Source organism: Morchella sextelata (genome assembly GCF_020137385.1).
Source record: "Morchella sextelata strain SCLS chromosome Unknown scls_18, whole genome shotgun sequence".
Classification (NCBI taxonomy): domain Eukaryota; kingdom Fungi; phylum Ascomycota; class Pezizomycetes; order Pezizales; family Morchellaceae; genus Morchella; species Morchella sextelata.
In genome coordinates, this window is record NW_025408633.1 from 124249 (window position 1) to 144153 (window position 19905).

Sequence of the window (19905 nt, forward strand, 5' to 3'; positions counted from 1 at the left end):
ATTTTTGGTATGACCGACCGGCTGTAGCTTCAATTCCTGTGAAATTAGATCACACCTATTCTAAACTGCTTTTTTCGTTCATGAATTCTGCAGGCACGATAGGCCCTAGTATCCAAGAATCGAATAGCGCAATGTTTTCGTAGCCAGAACCGGGGTACATAAAACGTATATGGTCAGGGTTCGATGGTATATGGCCATATCTAGGAGGTGGGCGCATACGTATGTACCCATATCATTTTTGTAACATTATCATGTAGCAATCGAAAATCGTCGCCGAAAGCCACAAATCGGCTCTGTGATACTTCTTCCTATGCCCGCGCATTGTATGGGGATAGTGTCCGTAATAGTTAAAATGAGTAACTGTCATCTCTGCAGAACTGTTAGTCAGAAACCCATCAACACTGACATAGACTCCGGCAGCATTGACAAAAAAGTGAGCCAGATACATAATAATCCACAACAAGTTTCCTGATTGGAGTTTTCATGAAAGATGAGTACGTATACGTGGATTAACTTAGTCGTCAAATACGATGCCATACCTAGACGAGTTTCTCATCTGAGTTCAGAGCCTTGCACTCTAGTTAAGTAGTGGGGGTACATTCTGAACATCAAATTTCCCGAGCACAGCGATGCTTATAATTGTAGGACCTTGACACTCGGGAGTAGTAGGAGCTGCGGGTGATACAGGAAAGGGGCGCGGCGGGGAAGGAAGTACGGGAAAGTTGACGAGTACGATCTGTTAAAAGCGGTCAATATAAGCCAAGAAAGTTTAAACTTCAGACTAGGACATAAGCTCCGGAGCTCTCAGCAGTATAATACCACGTCCCATTAAGTCTAAGATCTTTTACGAGACAAGAAGGGCGATAGTCTTATTCTCCGCGGTTTAGTAATTGCCGGGTTCTGCCAGCAAATAACCAACAAGGCTCACTAACCAGACCGGATTTAAGCCGCTAGGCGCGCCTCTGTAACGCAGCCCGTGACATGTCACACAATATCGAATTGAAGTCTCCAAGATTCCCCAAAGGTCATTCGGACGGCCAAGGTGCATGCCATTTCCCATAAATTCTCTCCAGCTCTTGTTCCTAAATTCGATATAAAACGTTATCTAGTACTATAGTCTAAGGCTAAGATAAATCCCAAGAGACATAACTTAGATTAATGTTGTCACGTAAGGAAGAGAATGTCATGAGGTAACATAGCTAAATACACCCACAAATTCTTTGTGGAGGCCATTGGTAAGCCACAGAAGATTGTGGTTTGGGATTGGTGAGAGATCACGGTTGACTTTTATGCTTCTAAGGCCCCCACGAAACAAGTCCGTCACCAGCCACATCTTAAGGGATAAGGTGCCTTCAGGGTTAAGCAGGAATATCCGCTCAGAATTCACTTAGTCATCCTTGAGTCATCACCATGCTGAGCAGATCAATTTGGCGTAGTCTTTTCGCCAGCCGCGAATCAGAGGTCGTTACCATCAAAAGCCATTTCTTCTTACCTGCCCCGAGTAGGAGTACGAGCCATAACTCCATTATATAGATCTAGTATGGTGCGCCCAGTCTTAAAGGTGACACGCCGCATATGGAAGTGGAACAATCGTGGCTGCAATCTGACTCCAAAGGCCAATAAGAGGGCCCATTTCTAGCCAGCTTGGTGCCTCACTGCCACGGCTCAGGCAGGTTTGCTTTTTGAGGGTATAAATGGGTATAATACTGTTCCACTCCGTTCACTCTTGGCGCTTTTTACATACAAAAACAGCCAATTTCAATCCCTTATAACTTCATAACCATGATAGATGTCAAAAATCTGTCAAGACAATCTCTTCTTCACCACTATTTCTAGCCTTTCTTTTGACAGATTTTTGATATCTATTGTGGTGGTGGTGGTTATAAGGGATTGAAATTTTGTTACCTTTAAGATCGGGGGCACCATACTATTTGAGCTTCAGGGCGTTGATAAGCGCAGCGCAGCTCCAGTGAACAGACATGTACACACTTACATCATGAGCAATATATGGTTTTTCTAGAGCATTGAATAGACAAATTGAACCGGGGAACACGTAAACTGTGAAAGCATTCCGGCTGGTTAATGAATCTGAGAGAGAATAAATTTGCTAAATAAAACTAACGAAATAGCCCTAAGTCAATATAAACAATCTGGCCAACAGTACATACTTGTTACCTCAATTGATCAAGCCGGGCCATCCACTTTTGAGAGGTCTCTGGCGGTAGACCCGCGCCGGGCCATGGTAGACGGTAGCTACATAGTACTAGTATTGAACTTGCGCTGACCTATATATATTGGTTTCCATTGATGATATATATGAGTGCTGAACCTTTAATCTAACAAACATTTGGCCATACTGTATACCTCTAGATCTAACAGAAGAATAATTCGCATCATCAGATATCACTCGAAATCATGAACCACAGTTCCTTTTCTCCCATTATTCTAGCTGGCGCTAATGTAAGTAGAGGCTTTCACGGGGTATTGTCAATCTCAAATATACGCCGGAGCGATTTATGATACGCAGGGAGCGATCGACTACTTCATTTGGTTTCTACTCAAAATCTTGGAATTAACCACATACCCGTGTTGACCATATACACCCCCGTGAAGGTGTCTAGTACTCATATATCTAAGTATTTTATAGTCGAATCTCTCTATAACGGTACGCCCAGGACCGGGGATTGGTACCCTTATAGGGGATTATTCTTACAGGAAGTACTCATATAGAGAGATTCGACTAAATACTCTAGATATTCTCAAACTCTCTGGCATCTGATTGGTCGAGAGCTGTGACCCCTAACCCTCACTGACTTCTGCATAGCAACCAACCCGCCCCACCAAAATAAATGAGCAATATAGAGTTCATGCACTCATATTTAAAAAGGTCTATATGTTTAATTGAATTTAATGATTTAACTAGGAGCATTGTTAACAACGGGAGCTGGGTGGAGTTCGAGGCTGGAGCGGTGGATTGGGAGGTGGAGGTCGGTGGAGGTTGGTGGAGGAGGTGGAGGAGGTGGAATAGGGTGGGACAGGTGAAAGAGTTGGACGTGTAGGTGGGGTGGAGGGCAACGGGGGCGGAGGTGGTGGAGGGGATGGAGGGGGTGGCAGGTGGAGAACGGTGGAGTGGGAGGGGAAGGTATCGAGGTGGAGTGGGAGGGGAAGGTATCGAGGTGGAAGGGGCCGGAGGAGTTGGGGGGAGGTGAGGAAGGTGGAAGGGGGAAGGGTTGGGGGGGGGGGGAGTTCCCTCCATCAAATGGTTTTTAATATTACTATTTAATTTAATACTCATAATCCAACGTTAACAACTCGCGGTCGCGAGGTGGCACACCTCTAGTATCTAGTATTAAAACCTAAAGGAATTATATAGGATTGCGCCTTACGAAGAAAAACTCAAGACTTTCCAAGGCGGATCATCCCTAAAATCCCTACTTTACAAAATATGCACATAAATTAAATAGATAGGATGAGATCTAATATATTCTTCTTGAATTACTACAAAGAAATCATGTTGAGACAAAAACCAGTAATTATGATACAAAACAAGGCTAACCGCTCTCTATAGAGAAAAGTAAATCGTCATAGTACATAGCTACATGTATACATAATTAAACCCCACCTACATGAAGCCATAGATACAAAACCCCCACGCAGCCACCGCAAACCAACCCCATACATTATTACCACTTACGCCGCCACTCTGCTGTGCCTGAGTTTCGTTTGTCGAGGTTTGATTTGATCCCACATCACCTGCGAGCTATTTACAATCACAGCTCTTACCCACAAGCAAGACAGCTGTATCATGTCTTGCCACCTTCGCCTTATAGCTCTCGCTCACGCATCCCAAATCCTCACCCGTCCACACGTTGGTGACCTGGAAGCACTTACCCTGAGTCTTCAGCTGAGGAACCTCACTCCAAACCGCTACCTTTTCCGTCTCGGTCTCGAGCGTGTTGAGCATCAGCACTAGCGTTCCGTCCTTACTTGCGCCGCTGTAGAACTCGGCGGGGTGTGTGTCATTATAGGTCCAGTCTGGATTGATGCCCCACTTGTAAGGCATCGCTGGTGCACCGTTTACATCGTCTTGGTTGAAAGCAAGTAGGTATTTATTTTTCATGATGGCGAGGTTGTCACTAGAAATAGAGTCTAGGGAAGTGCCAATGAGAAGAGGACTTTTCATTGCTGCCCACAGAGCGAAATGAGAGCGCGTTTCTTCGGGAGTGAGGTCGCCGTTGCCAACTTCAAGCATGTCCTATTGAATTACGGCGTTAGAAGGCAGGGTTTATAGAAGCCGGAAAAGAGAGAGACCTACGGCATCGTTGTGGCCCCAGAAATCTACATAATTGAGTTTAAAGCTGTTGTAATTTATAATGTGGATGACCTCGCTCCATACAGGGAAGATGTCATCAGTCATTCTCCAGCTGTGTCCTATATTTGCTCCGTAGGTCTCGATCTTTGCCTGCCCCCAGTTACAGATAGAGTACAGAATAACTCTGTCCTGTTTCAAAAGCGCTGTAGTCATGCGGGTGTACCTCTCTGCCGTACGGGATTTAGACCAGTCGTATCCCGCCGGTGCAACGCCAGGATCGTTGACACAGGTGCCGTTGGGTCCTGTGGGGTTATTATAATCTGGGTGACAGCCGTGGTATTCATCACCGGTCCAGTATTCGGAGGGAACATCACAGTTATCATATTTGAGATCTACCGGCACGGGATATTAATTTGTGTGCTCCTCTTTGATCAATATTGAAAGTCCAGCTCTTACAGTCAATCCCCCACTCAGCCCATGTTGCCGCATCAATATCCTCATAATAAAGTGACCCGGGATAGCCAGCGCAAGTCGTCTTCCCCGCATCGCTGTAAATACCGATTTTAAGTCCCATGTCGTGGATCTTCTTTGCGGTACCGTCAATGCCATCGGGGAACTTTGTCAAGTCTGGCAGTATACGTTGGGTTGTGTTGTCTCTTCCGGACTTTATGGACCAGCAGTCGTCGACTTGAGGATATGGTCAGTAAGAAGGGGGATAATGACGGAGGAATACAATGCGTACTATTGACATAATTGTAACCAGCCTTTGCAAGCCCAAGGTCAATGAGCTTTTGACCGGCTGTGAGGAATTTCTCCTCGTTGATGTCGCAACGGAAAGCCTGATAGATTTAATTAGTATAGTAATTGACGGAGGGAATCTTTGTTTGTTTGTCTATTTACATTCCAGGAATTCCATCCTAGTGCTGGTAATTTACCCTATTCAATTGTCAATAATCATTTCAGCCTGTAGGGGTGGGTTGAGTTGAACATACAGTTACACCATCTTTACTGACAAGGGCCGAAGCGACAGAAGCTAATAACGAAGCTTGAAGGAACTGTTTGGTATACATCTTGATCGCAAGAAAAGAACAGTAGATTATGATGGAGAATATGATTCAAAACAATGAGGATTCACTTGGCTCTTATACGAGATCGACCCTTGCATCATCTCAAGCCTCTGTGCCTGTTTCGAGTTGTGCTTTTGAAAGAGAGACAAATAGTTTCTGGTTTGGTACCACCTTAACCCTATATTTGGCGATAAAGACAGGCGATGAACATGTACCTACATGTACCTAATGGTAGGGAATGCTTAGCTCCCGTGTTGGTAATGAGGCACAGAAGCCGGTGAGGGCTGGTTGCTGCTGTCGGCACGTGGCGTCGGTGAAATGCCCAGGTGCAGAATCATAGCCTCGTGTAGAGCCTGTGTTTTCTCTTTATGACCGATTGGGTAAGTATTGACTACCGACATGAGTTGAACGCTGCAGCACTCATGAAAAGTATTTCTTGATCACTTACAAAACTCATATTTATGGTGCATACACCTGAACAGTAAGCCGCAGTTGCGATTAAATTCCAAGAGAATTCCAGTGTCAGCTAACTAAGCCTCACGGGTAATTGATACAGGATGTTCCATAGAGCTCGCTACATATAACTACAGCACTTGTTTTGTTTAATATGGCAGTCAGATAGAGCATCAACGAGTCGACTAGCGGTGTTATGCGCCGGCGGTTCCTGCAGCTATTTGAAACGGCTTTAACTTTAAAAGTGCTGACTTTACCCCTGGTCGAAAAACAGATAAAGAAAAAAAGCAAGTCGGAATTATTATCAAAGAAACGCTTGGTACTCTACATACATGCACGGTTTCGAAAACGTCTTTTCAAGACATCTAAGGTACTCTATCGTCCCCTCTCAATTTACGGTACGCTGGCGTGGTGATCGCCTCGCGCCGGAGGCCATACATCGAGCTTCGTTTATTCAATGGAGATTTACACACCATACAGCCGGAATCAGGCATTGAATCGTCACATCACCGGGATATGTTTCCCCTTCCAAAATGCTTGTCTTTAGATCCACAGAAAATCGCACATAACAGGCGTCAGGAGTGTGCGGGGTATTAGGCACAATTGGTAGGGTCGGATTTGCAGCATGTTTAGAGCAACGATCGCTTTTAATTAAGCATTGGGGTGGGCTGTTAATTGAGTTCTCGAAGGGTCACGTAGAGTTCTCCACTTGGTGAAGGCGTGTATTTTGCAAGGCATTTTATGATGCGAAGCTTCTGTTTGACTTTCGGTCACTTTAAGCTCGGCATCGTATATAATTTAGTAACTGATATACTTTAAAATTGTAGGTATGGATTATGGAGTTAATACGGCCTTGATTGCATAGTTGGGGGTGGTAACCTTTGGTTGCCGTATGGGAACTCCATACAAAATCAGAAAAACTCAAATCATGACTTTAAAAATTAGATTGCACACGCCTGAAGAATGGACTCAAAATTCTAGAATTCTGTGAGCTCCGTCTTGAGATAATTTCCAACTGACCTTGAAGAGTTGGAATTTTTTTGGATGAGGTTAGGTGGTTATTTCGGGTAGTCAAACATAGCTACTTTGGCTGTAAAAAGGGTATATTACCAAAACTTCTGTCCTAGTACTACATGTATATCCCATGGACCGTAACGACGTAAAAAGATTCGAAATCGCAACCACACAATATCCTTTGTGTTATCATGGTTAGCCCTTCGACTGTATCTATCAAAATTTAGTGGGGAAAGTGATTTTTTTAATGTGTGTATTGTAGGATGCTTGGATGACAGGTGGTAACAAATCTGAATATGATTGAAAACCCCTTCTTTTTCTATTTTATTTGATGAACTATGGTGATAGGAGTGATTTTTTGCAATAAAAAGTCCGCAACCCGTACAAATTCTGCAGCCATCTTGCTTGAATGCTTTAGATCTGTATGTAGAATGATATTGCCTACTCAGTTAATATATCGAAGTTCACCCTTGGGGTAAAATAGTAGAAATTACAGACGAAAAATATTGTAACTACAGAGAAGTATTATTTGCACTGTGGCGGTACTGAATTACATGATGACGTTACTCCAAAAAATTCTATAGAGCCATATTCTGCATAATTCCCATAAAAATATATAAACAATAATGGTTAATATAAAATGGGAATGCAGCTGTATGGGTCTGTTTTTCTGAAACCAGGAGCATATAGCCCTAAATCAACTATATAAAAAAGAGCTAGTTCTTAGTGGCTGTGGTTGCGAAGTTATTGTGATATATGTGAATTTCCGGTTTTTGTATGGGAAAAAAAGGGTTTACTCTATAAGAGATAAAGCCACCAGGAGGGAGCAAATCATTGATTCTAAACAGTCCCAAAATACCTATCTATGTCACTCTACTAGCTCCCGAAAACAGGCTGATATTGACAAATGTAGTTAGGAAATTTCCCCTACTCATTGTTGTCAATAGGTAAATTAAGGACAAATATGTCCCCAAATCGTTAGGTTACGGTCCATGGGATAATCAAGGTCTGTTGCCGGTCTTCACGGCGGCTATCGTAGAGATACATAGCACAGTACTGAAAACCGTGAACAGACGAGGCAGTACAGGTTCTGAAAACAGAAGAATTATTTAGGGCCCGTTCGGTTGCACCCAAATATCGTGATCTTTGACCTAAAAAGGAATATTCGTTACCAGATACGTTAAGACCCTCTCCCTATTAGGCCAAATATCACGATATCGGGCCCGAAAACAAAAGAGACACAGAGAAAACCCTAACCCAGGCCCTGTGCCCTGTGCAACTACATCGCTTCATCCTGTCTGTCTCGTGATGATTGCCACTCCAACGTCAATAAACTTGCTTGATTTGATCTTAATACAAAAATAGACCCTTTTATAGGCGGGCAGTACATGCAGTAGGCGGGAATAGGGACTGTGGGTGCGTGCGGGTGACGGTTTGTGACCGCACCCACTAGTAGCGTAAACCCTAGGCCCTACCACGAACGTTCAAGGCCAACATCATGGCTTCCTACGATCAACTTGAGCAATCTCAGAAAGCGCCTAACCCTCCAGTTTCAGATATGTCTCCACAGAGCCTACTAGCGAACGCCTTCTGCAAAAGCAACGATGAGGAAGGACCTCACTTCCCGGCTCCCGAGATGATTCTGCAAAACCCGCCGACGGTTTCCCGCGAGGGTCCGTCGAATAGCGCTAAGATTCCGCCGACGGTTTCCCGCGACAAAAGCCCGTCGGGTGGCGTTAATCCGCACCATTTGGTGGCTATGGCAGCTCATGCAATTGGGTCATCCATCCGCCCCGGGACTGACAGAGGGCACGGATCAGTCGGTGATCTTGCATCATGGAATGACCCCGGTGGGATCATTAGCGGCTTGGACCGTGCTACAAACGATGTAACGGCAGCTACGTATTTCGGCTAGGTGATGAACTGGGATGAGGGAAGGAGGTATCGTGTAGTGGAATTAGGATTTGTAATGGGGATTTCTGTTATGTTCTTTGGGTTTCTGTTACGCGAAGGTATTAGTCATCGTTGGATTATGGATGGATATATAAGGGGCTGTTGTCTCGTGCTTTTGCTGTTTTCCTTCTTCTCTTTCTTCCTTACGCAACCTCTGTATTTTATTCCACGAATACTATTCTTTGTTCGTACTACGTCATAGGGCTCCAACCGGTTTATCATACCAGGTAGAGCCACCCATAGTCCATAGTCAAAGTATACCTTTACGTCTACGTCCACGTCTACGTCACTACCTAGGTTGTATTCCTTGGCACCACAGTCTATCGCCTATAGTCCCCGTGATACGTAGGTTGCGTCCTCTATCGCCAACCAATACAACACCATAGCCTACAATGTCGGAACATGTCCATGTCGATTATCAACAACTCAACGATAACCTCCAAAGATTTTTTGAAGCGCATCCACAGGTCGATCATGTTGTCGGAGCTGAAGCTTATGCGCTTCTTCAACAGTGTCAAAATGGTCTTATTCAATATGCAACGGATTTACAGGAGATAGAAGCGGAGGCTGAGAGGGCAAGAAGGATATTTGAACGAGATCTTACTGCTGCCCGAGCTCAACGAACTGCTGTTGAGGTTGTGGCCCCTGACGAAGAACCTATTGGAAACAACGCTCCACCTGTACCTCCAGCGCCACCAGTTACAGGTACCACCTATCGGTCGGAGAAACTCCCAGATCCCGATGTGTTTAGGGGGGATCGTGATCGAGAAAGACTACACTTATTCAAGCAACAAATGAAAATTAAGTTACTGGGAAATATCGATCGCTATCCTACACTACAGTCTAAGTTATCGTACGCGTTCAGCAGATTGGAAGGTGCTGCTGCCAATCAGTTTTTACAGTACATGGGAGAAGAAGGTATTGCCTTACCTTCTATGACACGGTTTTATGAGATTCTGGATACAGCTTTTGGAGACCCCGATCGAATGCGTACAGCTAGAAGAAATCTTCGGAACATCAGACAACGCACTCGAACCTTTGCCGATTATTTTGCTGAATTTCAACGGTATGCTGCTGAGTCGGGTATGGATGAAGTCTCTCGGATTGAGGCTTTGATGGAAGGAATTAATGGGGAACTGGACGAATCGATGATACACCATGAGACTCCTGCAACGGTAGATGGTTGTGCAACACTCTTGCAACGGTTGGATAACCGACGACGGGCGGCGGAAGCTAAGCGAGGTAGTAAAAAACCTTGGACTACTACTGCGACCCCGGCTCCGCGTCCTCCACCAACAAATCCTGTTCCTGCTCCCCGTCCTGCTGCCCCTGCTGCCAACCCACCTGTCACTGAGAATCACCCCTCGTTCCGTCCTGGAGGTGATGTACCCATGGACCTGTCTGGAGGACGTCGTCGCCCTACCCCTGCCGAAAGAAACGCCCGATTAGCTGAGGGTCGATGTTTCTATTGCGGAGGTGTCGGGCATATGGTTAGAAATTGCCCCCAAGCGAGGGCAACTGGAAATCAACCAAGGAGGCCTGTGATGAGAGGAGCGGCGTTGACAGTGGAAGAAAACGATGGAAGCGATAATGAGTCGGCAAAAGATTTGTCCCTGCACTAAGTGGCTTAGCCCAGGGACCGTTTAAGGATTTTTTTAGGATGTGTATTTCTGGTTTTTCGGTATCAGAGGAGGAAATGGATGGAAATCAACTTGTAGTAACTTGTTCGATTTCACAGAATAAAAATTCGTTTATACCTACCTACGCCCTTATTGATACCGGAGCATCAGGATATGCTTTTATTGATGAATCCTTTGCACGCCACAACAATCTTACAATGACCCCCCTTAAAATACCTCGCCATGTAGACGTTATAGACGGAAGGCCTATTAAGTCAGGAAAAATTACCCATATTGTCGATGTCTCGCTAGACATTCATGGTCATCGGGAAACGGCGCCATGTTTTGTAACGAAGTTAGGACACTATCCGATTGTGATGGGGATACCTTGGATGCGACGACATGATGTTACGATTCGACCAAAAGAAAATCTACTTGTTTTTGACTCTCGAAGCTGTTGTCAACACTGTTCACTCAGTGGAACTGCAGTTATTGTTCATGGTATCTCGATCCCCTTACCGGAACACCATACAGTCATCGTTTCAGCAACCGAGAAATCCACTATCGATATCGAACAATTAGTACCGAAAGAATTTCACCATCGTCTTCACATGTTCAAAGAATATGATGCTTCAATTCTCCCACCACATCGACCATCCCATGACATCGAGATAGTATTAGAGGAAGACAAACGACCACCATATGGACCTATATATGGATTATCTCAAATTGAGTTAAAAGCACTACGAGAATATCTTGATGAAAATTTACCCAAGGGATTTATTCGAGCCAGTGAATCACCAGCAGGAGCACCCATACTGTTTGTGAAGAAAAGCGATGGAACCCTTCGACTTTGTGTTGACTATCGAGGCCTAAATGCGATTACAATCAAAAATCGATATCCATTACCATTGTTGAAAGAAACCCTGGCTAAATTGTCAAGAGCACAATACTATACTAAGTTGGATTTACGATGGGGATATAATCAAATCAGGATAGCGGAGGGAGATGAATGGAAAACAGCATTCCGGACTCGATATGGACATTTCGAATATACAGTAATGCCGTTTGGATTAGCTAATGCCCCTGCCACATTTCAGCATTGGATCAATGATATTCTACGTCCCTACCTCGATCAATTCGTAACAGCATACTTAGACGATATCCTTATCTATTCCGAGACCCTATCAGAACATAAAGAACATATTCAGAAGGTTCTAAAGGTACTTGATGAAAATCATGTTCACCTTAAACCTGAAAAATGTGAATTTATGGTTCAGGAAACAAAATAGCTTGGTTTAATCCTTACTCCGAATGGGAATAGAATGGATCCAAAGAAAGTTATCGATGTTTTGGAATGGACTACACCGACAAACCTTCGTGATGTTCAAGTATTCCTAGGATTTGCAAATTTCTACCGACGGTTTATTTTGGGATATTCGAAAATTGTTGCCCCGCTTACAGCCTTGACAAAGAAAAATGTTAAATTTGAATGGACGGATGAAAGGGAGGAAGCATTTCAGACTTTGAAAAAGATGTTTACAACGGCACCGATACTAGCTCATTTCAATCCAGATCGAAAAATTGTGATAGAAACTGATGCATCCGACTATGTTTCAGCAGGAATCCTATCTCAACGTGACAACGAAGGAATCCTACATCCAGTTGCTTTCTTTTCCAAGAAACACTCTCCCGCAGAATGCAACTACGAAATCTATGACAAAGAACTTTTAGCAATTATACGATGTTTTGAAGAATGGCGACATCATCTGGAGGGAGCTCAATTTCCAATTGAAGTTCTTAGCGACCATCGGAATCTTGAGTATTTTATGACAACAAAATTGTTAAATCGTCGACAAGCCCGTTGGTCCGAATTTCTTTCACGCTTCGATTTCGTTATACAATTTCGGCCAGGAAAACAAGGAACAAAACCAGATGCATTGACTAGGAGGTCAGGTGACCTACCTAAAGAGGGGGATGAACGGTTAACGCATCAGAGTCAAGTGATTCTGAAGCGAAAAAATTTGGATACCAAGCTAAGTTTGTTCGCGGGTTCTTTGTCAAATGAATCCGCTGAAGGAGCGTCCACTGTAGAGGAGTTATTTTCAAAAGCTTACCAAGTGGATAGTTTCCCAAACAAGGTCCTCAATATGATTCGGAATGGCATATGCCACTCAAACAAAATCTCACTTGCCGAATGTATGGAAGATAACAACGGTCGGCTGCTTTATCGAGGCATGCTATATGTACCAGACGACGATGACCTTCGACTAAGGCTTTTAAAAGAATATCATGACAAACCATCTGCAGGACATCCGGGTAGAGCGAAGACTCTGGAGCTCCTAAGTCGAGAATATTACTGGCCACAGATGCGGAAGTTTGTCGATCAGTATATTAGGAATTGCAATGTGTGCACCCGTAGCAAGGCATCACACAATGCACCTTATGGAGTACTTCGCCCCATGCCAATTCCCGATGGACCCTGGACAGATGTCTCGATGGACTTTGTGACTGATCTTCCTGAGAGTGATGGGTATAATGCGATTTTGGTCGTGGTGGATAGACTAACCAAAATGCGGCATCTGATACCAACGACAAAGGAGGCGGACTCACAGGAAGTAGCAAGGCTATATATTGATAACGTCTGGAAGCTGCATGGATTACCCGACACTATGGTATCCGATCGAGGAACACAGTTCGTCGCGGAATTCTGGAGGTCCCTTTGTGATCGATTGGAAATCTCGCCAAAGTTCTCTACTGCATTCCACCCCCAAACAGATGGACAGACAGAAAGAATTAATGCCATAATGGAACAATACCTCCGAAGCTATGTTTCCTATCAACAAGATGACTGGGTCCGATGGCTACCGATGGCTGAATTTGCAACCAACAACCACGTTTCCGAAACAACAAAAGTTTCCCCCTTTTATGCTAATTCGGGAAGTAATCCTAGGATAACATTTGGGCCTTTGGAACATGGTCGAACGACGGCGGAGGATCAAGCGAACCGTATTGCAAGGGAAATGAAGGATGTGGTGGACTTCCTAAGAGAAGAAATGTTCCGGGCGCAAAGGATACAAGAAGAATCAGCCAATAGGAATCGAACTCCAGCTCCTCGATATTATTTAGGAGATAAGGTTTTTCTATCGACCCGTCATATTCTAACAAAGCGACCCTCTAAGAAATTCGACTGGAAACGTATTGGACCTTATAGCGTTAAACGAATCGTTAATCCCTATGCTTACGAGTTGGAACTTCCCCGGTCGATGAAAATTCATCCAGTATTTCATGTTTCGTTATTGTCACCTGAAGCAAATGATCCTTTACCAGGACAACAACGATTACCACCACCTCCGGTTGAAATCGAAGGGGAGGAAGAATGGGAAGTCGAAGATATTTTGGATTCGAGGAAACGAAGAGGAAGATTTGAATATTTGGTACGATATATGGGATATGACGAAGCCTCCTGGCAACCGCTATCGGACCTTGAACATTCACCTGAAATTATTAGACGATTCCATGAGCGTTATCCAGAGAAGCCTAAGCCTACCAGGAGGTAGGCCTTAGAGGGGGGCGTGGTCTGTAACGGCAGCTACGTATTTCGGCTAGGTGATGAACTGGGATGAGGGAAGGAGGTATCGTGTAGTGGAATTAGGATTTGTAATGGGGATTTCTGTTATGTTCTTTGGGTTTCTGTTACGCGAAGGTATTAGTCATCGTTGGATTATGGATGGATATATAAGGGGCTGTTGTCTCGTGCTTTTGTCTGTTTTCCTTCTTCTCTTTCTTCCTTACGCAACCTCTGTATTTTATTCCACGAATACTATTCTTTGTTCGCACTACGTCATAGGGCTCCAACCGGTTTATCATACCAGGTAGAGCCACCCATAGTCCATAGTCAAAGTATACCTTTACGTCTACGTCCACGTCTACGTCACTACCTAGGTTGTATTCCTTGGCACCACAGTCTATCGCCTATAGTCCCCGTGATAAACGAGCGGACATTTCCAATTCTAGAAGCCTTTGTGTGTGTGTGTGTGTGAAGTCATTTGAATTGTTTCTAGGTACAATCATCGCATGCAGTATAAACTATGGCGTAAAGACCTATCCCCAATGCCAGTTCCCCCAGTTATAGTAACTATGGTATGCTACCAACCGCACTCCTCCTACAAGGTTGATGACTAAGGAAACCCCCGCCTAAGAAAAAATAAAAAGAGAAAATAACGACGATCAACATGAAAACAAAAACAAAAGGAAAGCTAACATTGCACCGCTCCAGGAAAAGACCCGAATCCTCGCGCCTAACGGAGGGGGTTGAGGTGGCGACTGGATTGAATAGGTGAGGCCCCCGTGGGGAACCAAAGTGGGTAGAGGGTTGGGTTAGGGCCCTGTATGAAAGGACCCCCAGTGAGGGTGGGTTTCGTCAGTGAAGAGAAGGCCCGGTGGTTGAGGTTGATAAAGGCTAACCAAGCCATCATGCGAAATGTCTCTTGTTTTCATATGACCCGAGTCATGGGAGGAAAAGGATCGAAGCGACCAGTCTTGGCAAAAGGAAGCCAAAGAAAGGTCTTTATTAAAGAGGATCCCCGCACTTCGTCAAGTCTTGGCGGAGTTGAGAAGGGGTTGTCGGTTGCTTGAGAGGATGTCCAATTCTAGAAGCCTTTGCATCTCTTTGTGTATGGAAGTCCAAGGCTCAAGTGATTGCTGTATCCCTGCAGAAAGATGATATTCGGAGACAGGTATGCCTGACGATTGCGGAAAATGGTGGGGTTGACCACAAGACAATATCCCATGTTAAGGATATCTGGGGAATCCTTAAAGAGCTATCGGATCAGTATGCCAATGAAAGAAATAAGAAAGCAGATCATGGAAAATGGAATGGATGGACCGGAGATCCTCCAGACGCGCCCAAGGGAGTTGGGAATAAGCACAAGCAGATGCTGATTCGCAAAATCTATACGTTCTCGATGTTAAAAAACAGAACACGTATTGATAGATGGTGGAAACGTCTCCATGATTTTGCTAATCGATTTCAGGCTAGTAAGACCGCACATGAGACTACTGAGTATATGGAAGACTTTCACATTGGGGTCAACATGTTGGGTAGCGCGGTTCCATTACTACAGAGCTCTGCTAGGTCCGAGGAGGACTGGATACATATTGTACGCTATATGAGCGCTGCAACGATCTGTCTCCAGCCATTGCTTAAGAACCAGGTGTTGTGTGAGTCATGGGCTAGCGAGTGTAAAGGTTAGTGAACCAACCAATCATCCTGTTGTGCTCTTAGGTCTTAAAAGTTGAACGTCTTGCTTTCTGACTCCGTAACTCAGAGGGGGGCCAGGAGCCGTTCCGTTTACGCCGGGCACTTGAGAAGCTGACAAGCTAACACCGTCACACACAAACTCTCATAGACTTCGCCAACTCCCCTCGTCTTCGATCCGTATTCGAGTATACTTTGACAGTGAAGGCGGTGCCTGCATCAACATGCACGGTGATGCTACCCACGTCAGTACCTGATTGGAAGCTTGTCCTCAACAGCGTCTGCCACGGGAGCAATTTTCAAAGCGACTTCTTGGAAAGCGAATCTCTTGCACTGTCGAATGCATATCCTAAAGCTGCTCAAGAATGCGTTGTCCATAGTGAATGCAGTCTAATTGGGTTTCTTGAATCCAAGCACGGTGATGATTGGGATAACATCCCTGCCCTCGGCTTCATTGGGGTTTCTAAACTAAGCTGTCGCCCAGGCTATAACTGGGTTGAGAAATTCAATACCCTTGGCGGACGGCGATATATTACTAAAGGGACCCATGGCAAGTATTACTGGCCATGGGCCATGCCAACCCTTCAAGACCCCACGCTTGACATCCGTTTAGCAGCAGCCTTTGTGGAATCTGTGCGTTCTAGTTATATGAAGTTTTATGTCCTCTTAGGCAAGCTTCGTATCCCGACAGACAGTACCGACGCCTTGTTGCGGAGCGCAACAGCATATACGGAAGATGATTTGGTGGATGCGATCCTACGCTCACGTAGGGAGTTTAAGGAAAGGCTTATGCTTATAGGCTTGTAGAGCCGGATGTGTAGTAGGGCCCCCTTTGAAAGCTCTCTTCTTTACTTAGTAGTTAGTTAAAGATTTTTTCCTGGGTACGCGTTGTAGTCCAGCAATTATAAGCCATCTAAAGGGCAGAGAGAACGAATAGCGAGATGATATCTAGATCGCTATCAAGGACTACCATAAGTCTCCAAAGCCCTCCATATGCACCCACAAAGCCACACCCACCAACCTGCAAGGGTAGTGAGAAGCTGTTCGGTAGGCCATTAATACTGGATAACTAGTAGTGGCCCACCTCGCGACCGCGAGTTCTTACTTCCACCTGAAAATCTCTTCCATCTACATTTAGTACTACTTCCCGCGGCCAGCTCCAGTAATTAATTATAACATTGCCCTTAGCCAGCTCTCGCAGTTGGCCATGGCCAGCTCCAGTAATTGGCCAGCTCCAGTACTTGGCCACCTCCTCCGGTAGTGGCCCATTTAAACTTGGTATATCAGTTACGGTTTCCGGCGGGGTTTGGTGCTCTCATGATCAGCCTGGTACAAATATTACTCCCTCTTGCTTTCCAACTCTAAGCCTTCTCATGTAAATTTAATTAATAGGCTACCTCCCGTAGTATAATTGATCCCCTCATACTAAGTTAATACCGGGTATGCTAGTACTATCATGTTAGTAGCCCGCTCTCTGGGAGGGTTGCTAGGGTTAGGGTTATATGCTCCCGACCAGTACCTAGATGATGTGCCCTAAACTTCTCACGCTAATGCATGAGAGAGATTTCGCAAAATGTCTCTTGGATTTAGAATCATCTATTCGGTTATCATGGACCTACTACTATTCGAATTCTATTGGTTTCTTGCTCTTGATTTAATCGACAGCAAACTCTATTGCTATCCAAAACTTCCAATCAATGTAATGCTTGTTGCGGGCGACTATATCTGACCTTGTTCGACTTGGAACTCCCTCCAGTATTAATTTGTTAAAGATCCAACTGGATTTGGTTATTTATCCAAGTGCCAGTATATCAGGATAAATATTACTCCTGTCGTCTCCACCTACTAAGGGCTTCGGTCTCATCTGACTCAAACGTAATAGGACAAACCTCGCGCGTATCCAGGATCTGGCTGTTTGGACAATACTGGCAGTTTTCTTCTTCTGAAGATTTCCAATCGGGTCAAACTCACAATCATAGTACTTATTACTAGCAGTGGAGGGGACTCGCGACCGCGAGTTGCTGGTTTGATCCTTTTACTCCAATTAATTTCTGTCTTCCTGAATGACCGCAGTTGCGCATGTCCAGTCCAAGATCGCCCCCCCCCCCCCGGCCCCCCTCCCCCGCCAGTGAAGAGACCTCTTGATCTTTTTCGAACCGTTCCCAGTTGATGAATACACATACCCAGATAGAACATGTCTCTACCCCGTTAATAAATAGCTTTTGATACCCCGTTGATGATGATTGCTCTCTCTATATACATATTCCTATTGAGGATATCTTAATACTCTGTAAATGTTTATTCAGTCTCCGCAGGTAAAGAAAAGAAAGACATTCACAAATTTGATATACCGTTTAAATTTGGGGGTGGCATTTTGGGGGTGAGCTGGTTGCTATGCAGGGTCAGGGTTTCGCTCTCGACCAATCAGAAGGCGAGTAGGTTCGCAGAATTAAGGGCAGTACATATTAGAAGATTACCGCACGCTACTGATCTGAGGTAAAAATGGCGTCGTAAAGTACATACTTGAAGTATTGTGTGTATATTGAATGTAAAGGGTGAGCTGTGATTACACCAGAGTGGGTACCTCAATATTTGGTGAGAATCGAAGAACCAAATTAAGGCGAGATGTTGAAACCGTGATCATCGTGATGATTCGTTTGAAGAACTGCACTGGTCCGATTATAGCTCTGTATATACACGTAATGTGGCAAGGTTTGAGTTTTGCGTTTGTAATTAGTATATCGCTTCTTGAAAGCAGATTTGGATATATATATGAACATAGAAATTGTTTTATTCAAAGCTCAGATCCGCACAAACCCGGGCCACATCTTTCCTGTACTTCTAAGCCTAAAGACTGCTAACAGTTTTTGTTGGAATCTCTTCCTGCAACAGGCACAATTACCTTCATCCCGTATCAAAATTTCTCTTATTTCATCAGTTCCATTCAAAGTTTCCCCATAGGCATCCGCATTTAGTGTGGTATCATATCGCCGGGTGAGGCCTCCCAAGAGTTCAACCAACATCCCCCGACCAGATTGCTTATCCAACATCGCTGCGGTAGGCCCATACTCGTAGATCTTGTCCAGGCGGCAGCCCCTCCCCACCAGTAGCTCAACGACACTAACATATCCAAGCACCACGGCGAACTGGACCGCGGTCATGCGCATGGATGCGGGGCTGTTTGCATCGATGTTTGCTCCGTGATTTAGTAGTAGTCCAGCAATCTCATGGTTCCCCAAGAGCGCCGCGCACTGGAGTGCGGTCACCTCACATTCTGTGTCGACCTGGTCAATGCATGCTCCGTTCTCGAGGAGCATCAAGGTGATATGATCGTTACCGGCGAGGACCGCAGAGTGGAGCGGGGTTATACCCCATTTGTCTGCGGTGTTGACGCTGGCACCCCGGGCGAGGAGTACTTGGACCAAGTCGATTCGTTGATGTGCGGAAGCCCAATGGAGAACAGTACGGTTACGGTAGTGCATTAGATTGTGATTTACTGCGCGTTCCAGCAGTACTGGAGAGAGTAGCTTAGCCAGGCGTGGGGATGTCTGGAGGAAACAGTTGAGGTCGTCGACCTCGAGGTCATCGGCAATTCGGAGTATGATTTCAATTGGGAAATCGAAGAATGCCATACGCGTACACGTACGTTTACGAGGTATATGCTCTGTGAGTGGTGGGACTTTCTTGACCGTCCGAGAGATTTTTAGCTTCAAGAATCCTCCCCTAAGGAAGGTCTTTTTCGTGCACTTAGGGGTTTCCTTCTCAACGGAACTCGAGGGTTTACGGTTGAAGAATCTCTTGAAACCTGAGGGCGGCATTTTAGGTTTAGCAAGAAAACGTAAAGTATATATATTAATTCGATTGAAGTTGATTCGCTGTCCTCAGATGAGTGCATGGCATAGCGGGGCCGTATGAGGACAGCTTAAATATTACTCGCGGTTAGCTGGTAGACGCGATTATTACGTACAGCGGAGATATTATGTCCGATCAGATCTTGTAGATGTTGTCATAACTCCCCAGAGACTGAGCTAGTGTTTGTTGAACAGCGGAGATGCATAGACATGTACGTAAATATAATAGGTACGCCAAGCGTAACCAAGTGATTCAAACCCAAACACAGGGAATCACTCGATCGGCTAGAAACTACTCAGCCAAATTAAACGTGCATTAATTCTTCTTTGAAAGTAGCAAATAGGCCGGGCCTCCAATTCCAGTCGTTGAACTGAC

At 44.9% G+C, this 19905-nt stretch overlaps 7 protein-coding genes across 7 annotated transcripts; 5 read left to right on the forward strand and 2 right to left on the reverse strand.

Moving 5' to 3' along the window:
* Positions 1–3760: 3760 nt before the first annotated feature.
* H6S33_004554 (uncharacterized protein) lies at positions 3761–5382 on the reverse strand (the record flags this gene model as incomplete). The annotated part of the gene is made up of 6 exons (XM_044836165.1): positions 3761–4255; positions 4316–4704; positions 4769–4999; positions 5055–5151; positions 5213–5248; positions 5305–5382. The coding sequence occupies 6 exons, from the start codon at positions 5380–5382 to the stop codon at positions 3761–3763; spliced, it is 1326 nt and encodes a 441-aa protein (XP_044690527.1).
* A 2962-nt stretch (positions 5383–8344) lies between these two features.
* Positions 8345–8761, forward strand: H6S33_004555 (uncharacterized protein; the record flags this gene model as incomplete). The annotated part of the gene is made up of 1 exon (XM_044836176.1): positions 8345–8761. One exon carries the CDS (start codon positions 8345–8347, stop codon positions 8759–8761), a length of 417 nt encoding a protein of 138 aa, XP_044690528.1.
* Positions 8762–9191: 430 nt separating this feature from the next.
* H6S33_004556 (uncharacterized protein) lies at positions 9192–10421 on the forward strand (the record flags this gene model as incomplete). Its single annotated transcript, XM_044836188.1, has 1 exon — positions 9192–10421. One exon carries the CDS (start codon positions 9192–9194, stop codon positions 10419–10421), a length of 1230 nt encoding a protein of 409 aa, XP_044690529.1.
* A 74-nt stretch (positions 10422–10495) lies between these two features.
* On the forward strand, positions 10496–11710 carry H6S33_004557 (uncharacterized protein; the record flags this gene model as incomplete). The annotated part of the gene is made up of 1 exon (XM_044836199.1): positions 10496–11710. One exon carries the CDS (start codon positions 10496–10498, stop codon positions 11708–11710), a length of 1215 nt encoding a protein of 404 aa, XP_044690530.1.
* A 33-nt stretch (positions 11711–11743) lies between these two features.
* Positions 11744–13978, forward strand: H6S33_004558 (uncharacterized protein; the record flags this gene model as incomplete). Its single annotated transcript, XM_044836210.1, has 1 exon — positions 11744–13978. One exon carries the CDS (start codon positions 11744–11746, stop codon positions 13976–13978), a length of 2235 nt encoding a protein of 744 aa, XP_044690531.1.
* A 553-nt stretch (positions 13979–14531) lies between these two features.
* On the forward strand, positions 14532–16485 carry H6S33_004559 (uncharacterized protein; the record flags this gene model as incomplete). Its single annotated transcript, XM_044836221.1, has 3 exons — positions 14532–14561; positions 15137–15668; positions 15830–16485. The coding sequence occupies 3 exons, from the start codon at positions 14532–14534 to the stop codon at positions 16483–16485; spliced, it is 1218 nt and encodes a 405-aa protein (XP_044690532.1).
* Positions 16486–18472: 1987 nt separating this feature from the next.
* On the reverse strand, positions 18473–19496 carry H6S33_004560 (uncharacterized protein; the record flags this gene model as incomplete). Its single annotated transcript, XM_044836232.1, has 3 exons — positions 18473–18525; positions 18581–18952; positions 19016–19496. The coding sequence occupies 3 exons, from the start codon at positions 19494–19496 to the stop codon at positions 18473–18475; spliced, it is 906 nt and encodes a 301-aa protein (XP_044690533.1).
* Positions 19497–19905: the final 409 nt, after the last annotated feature.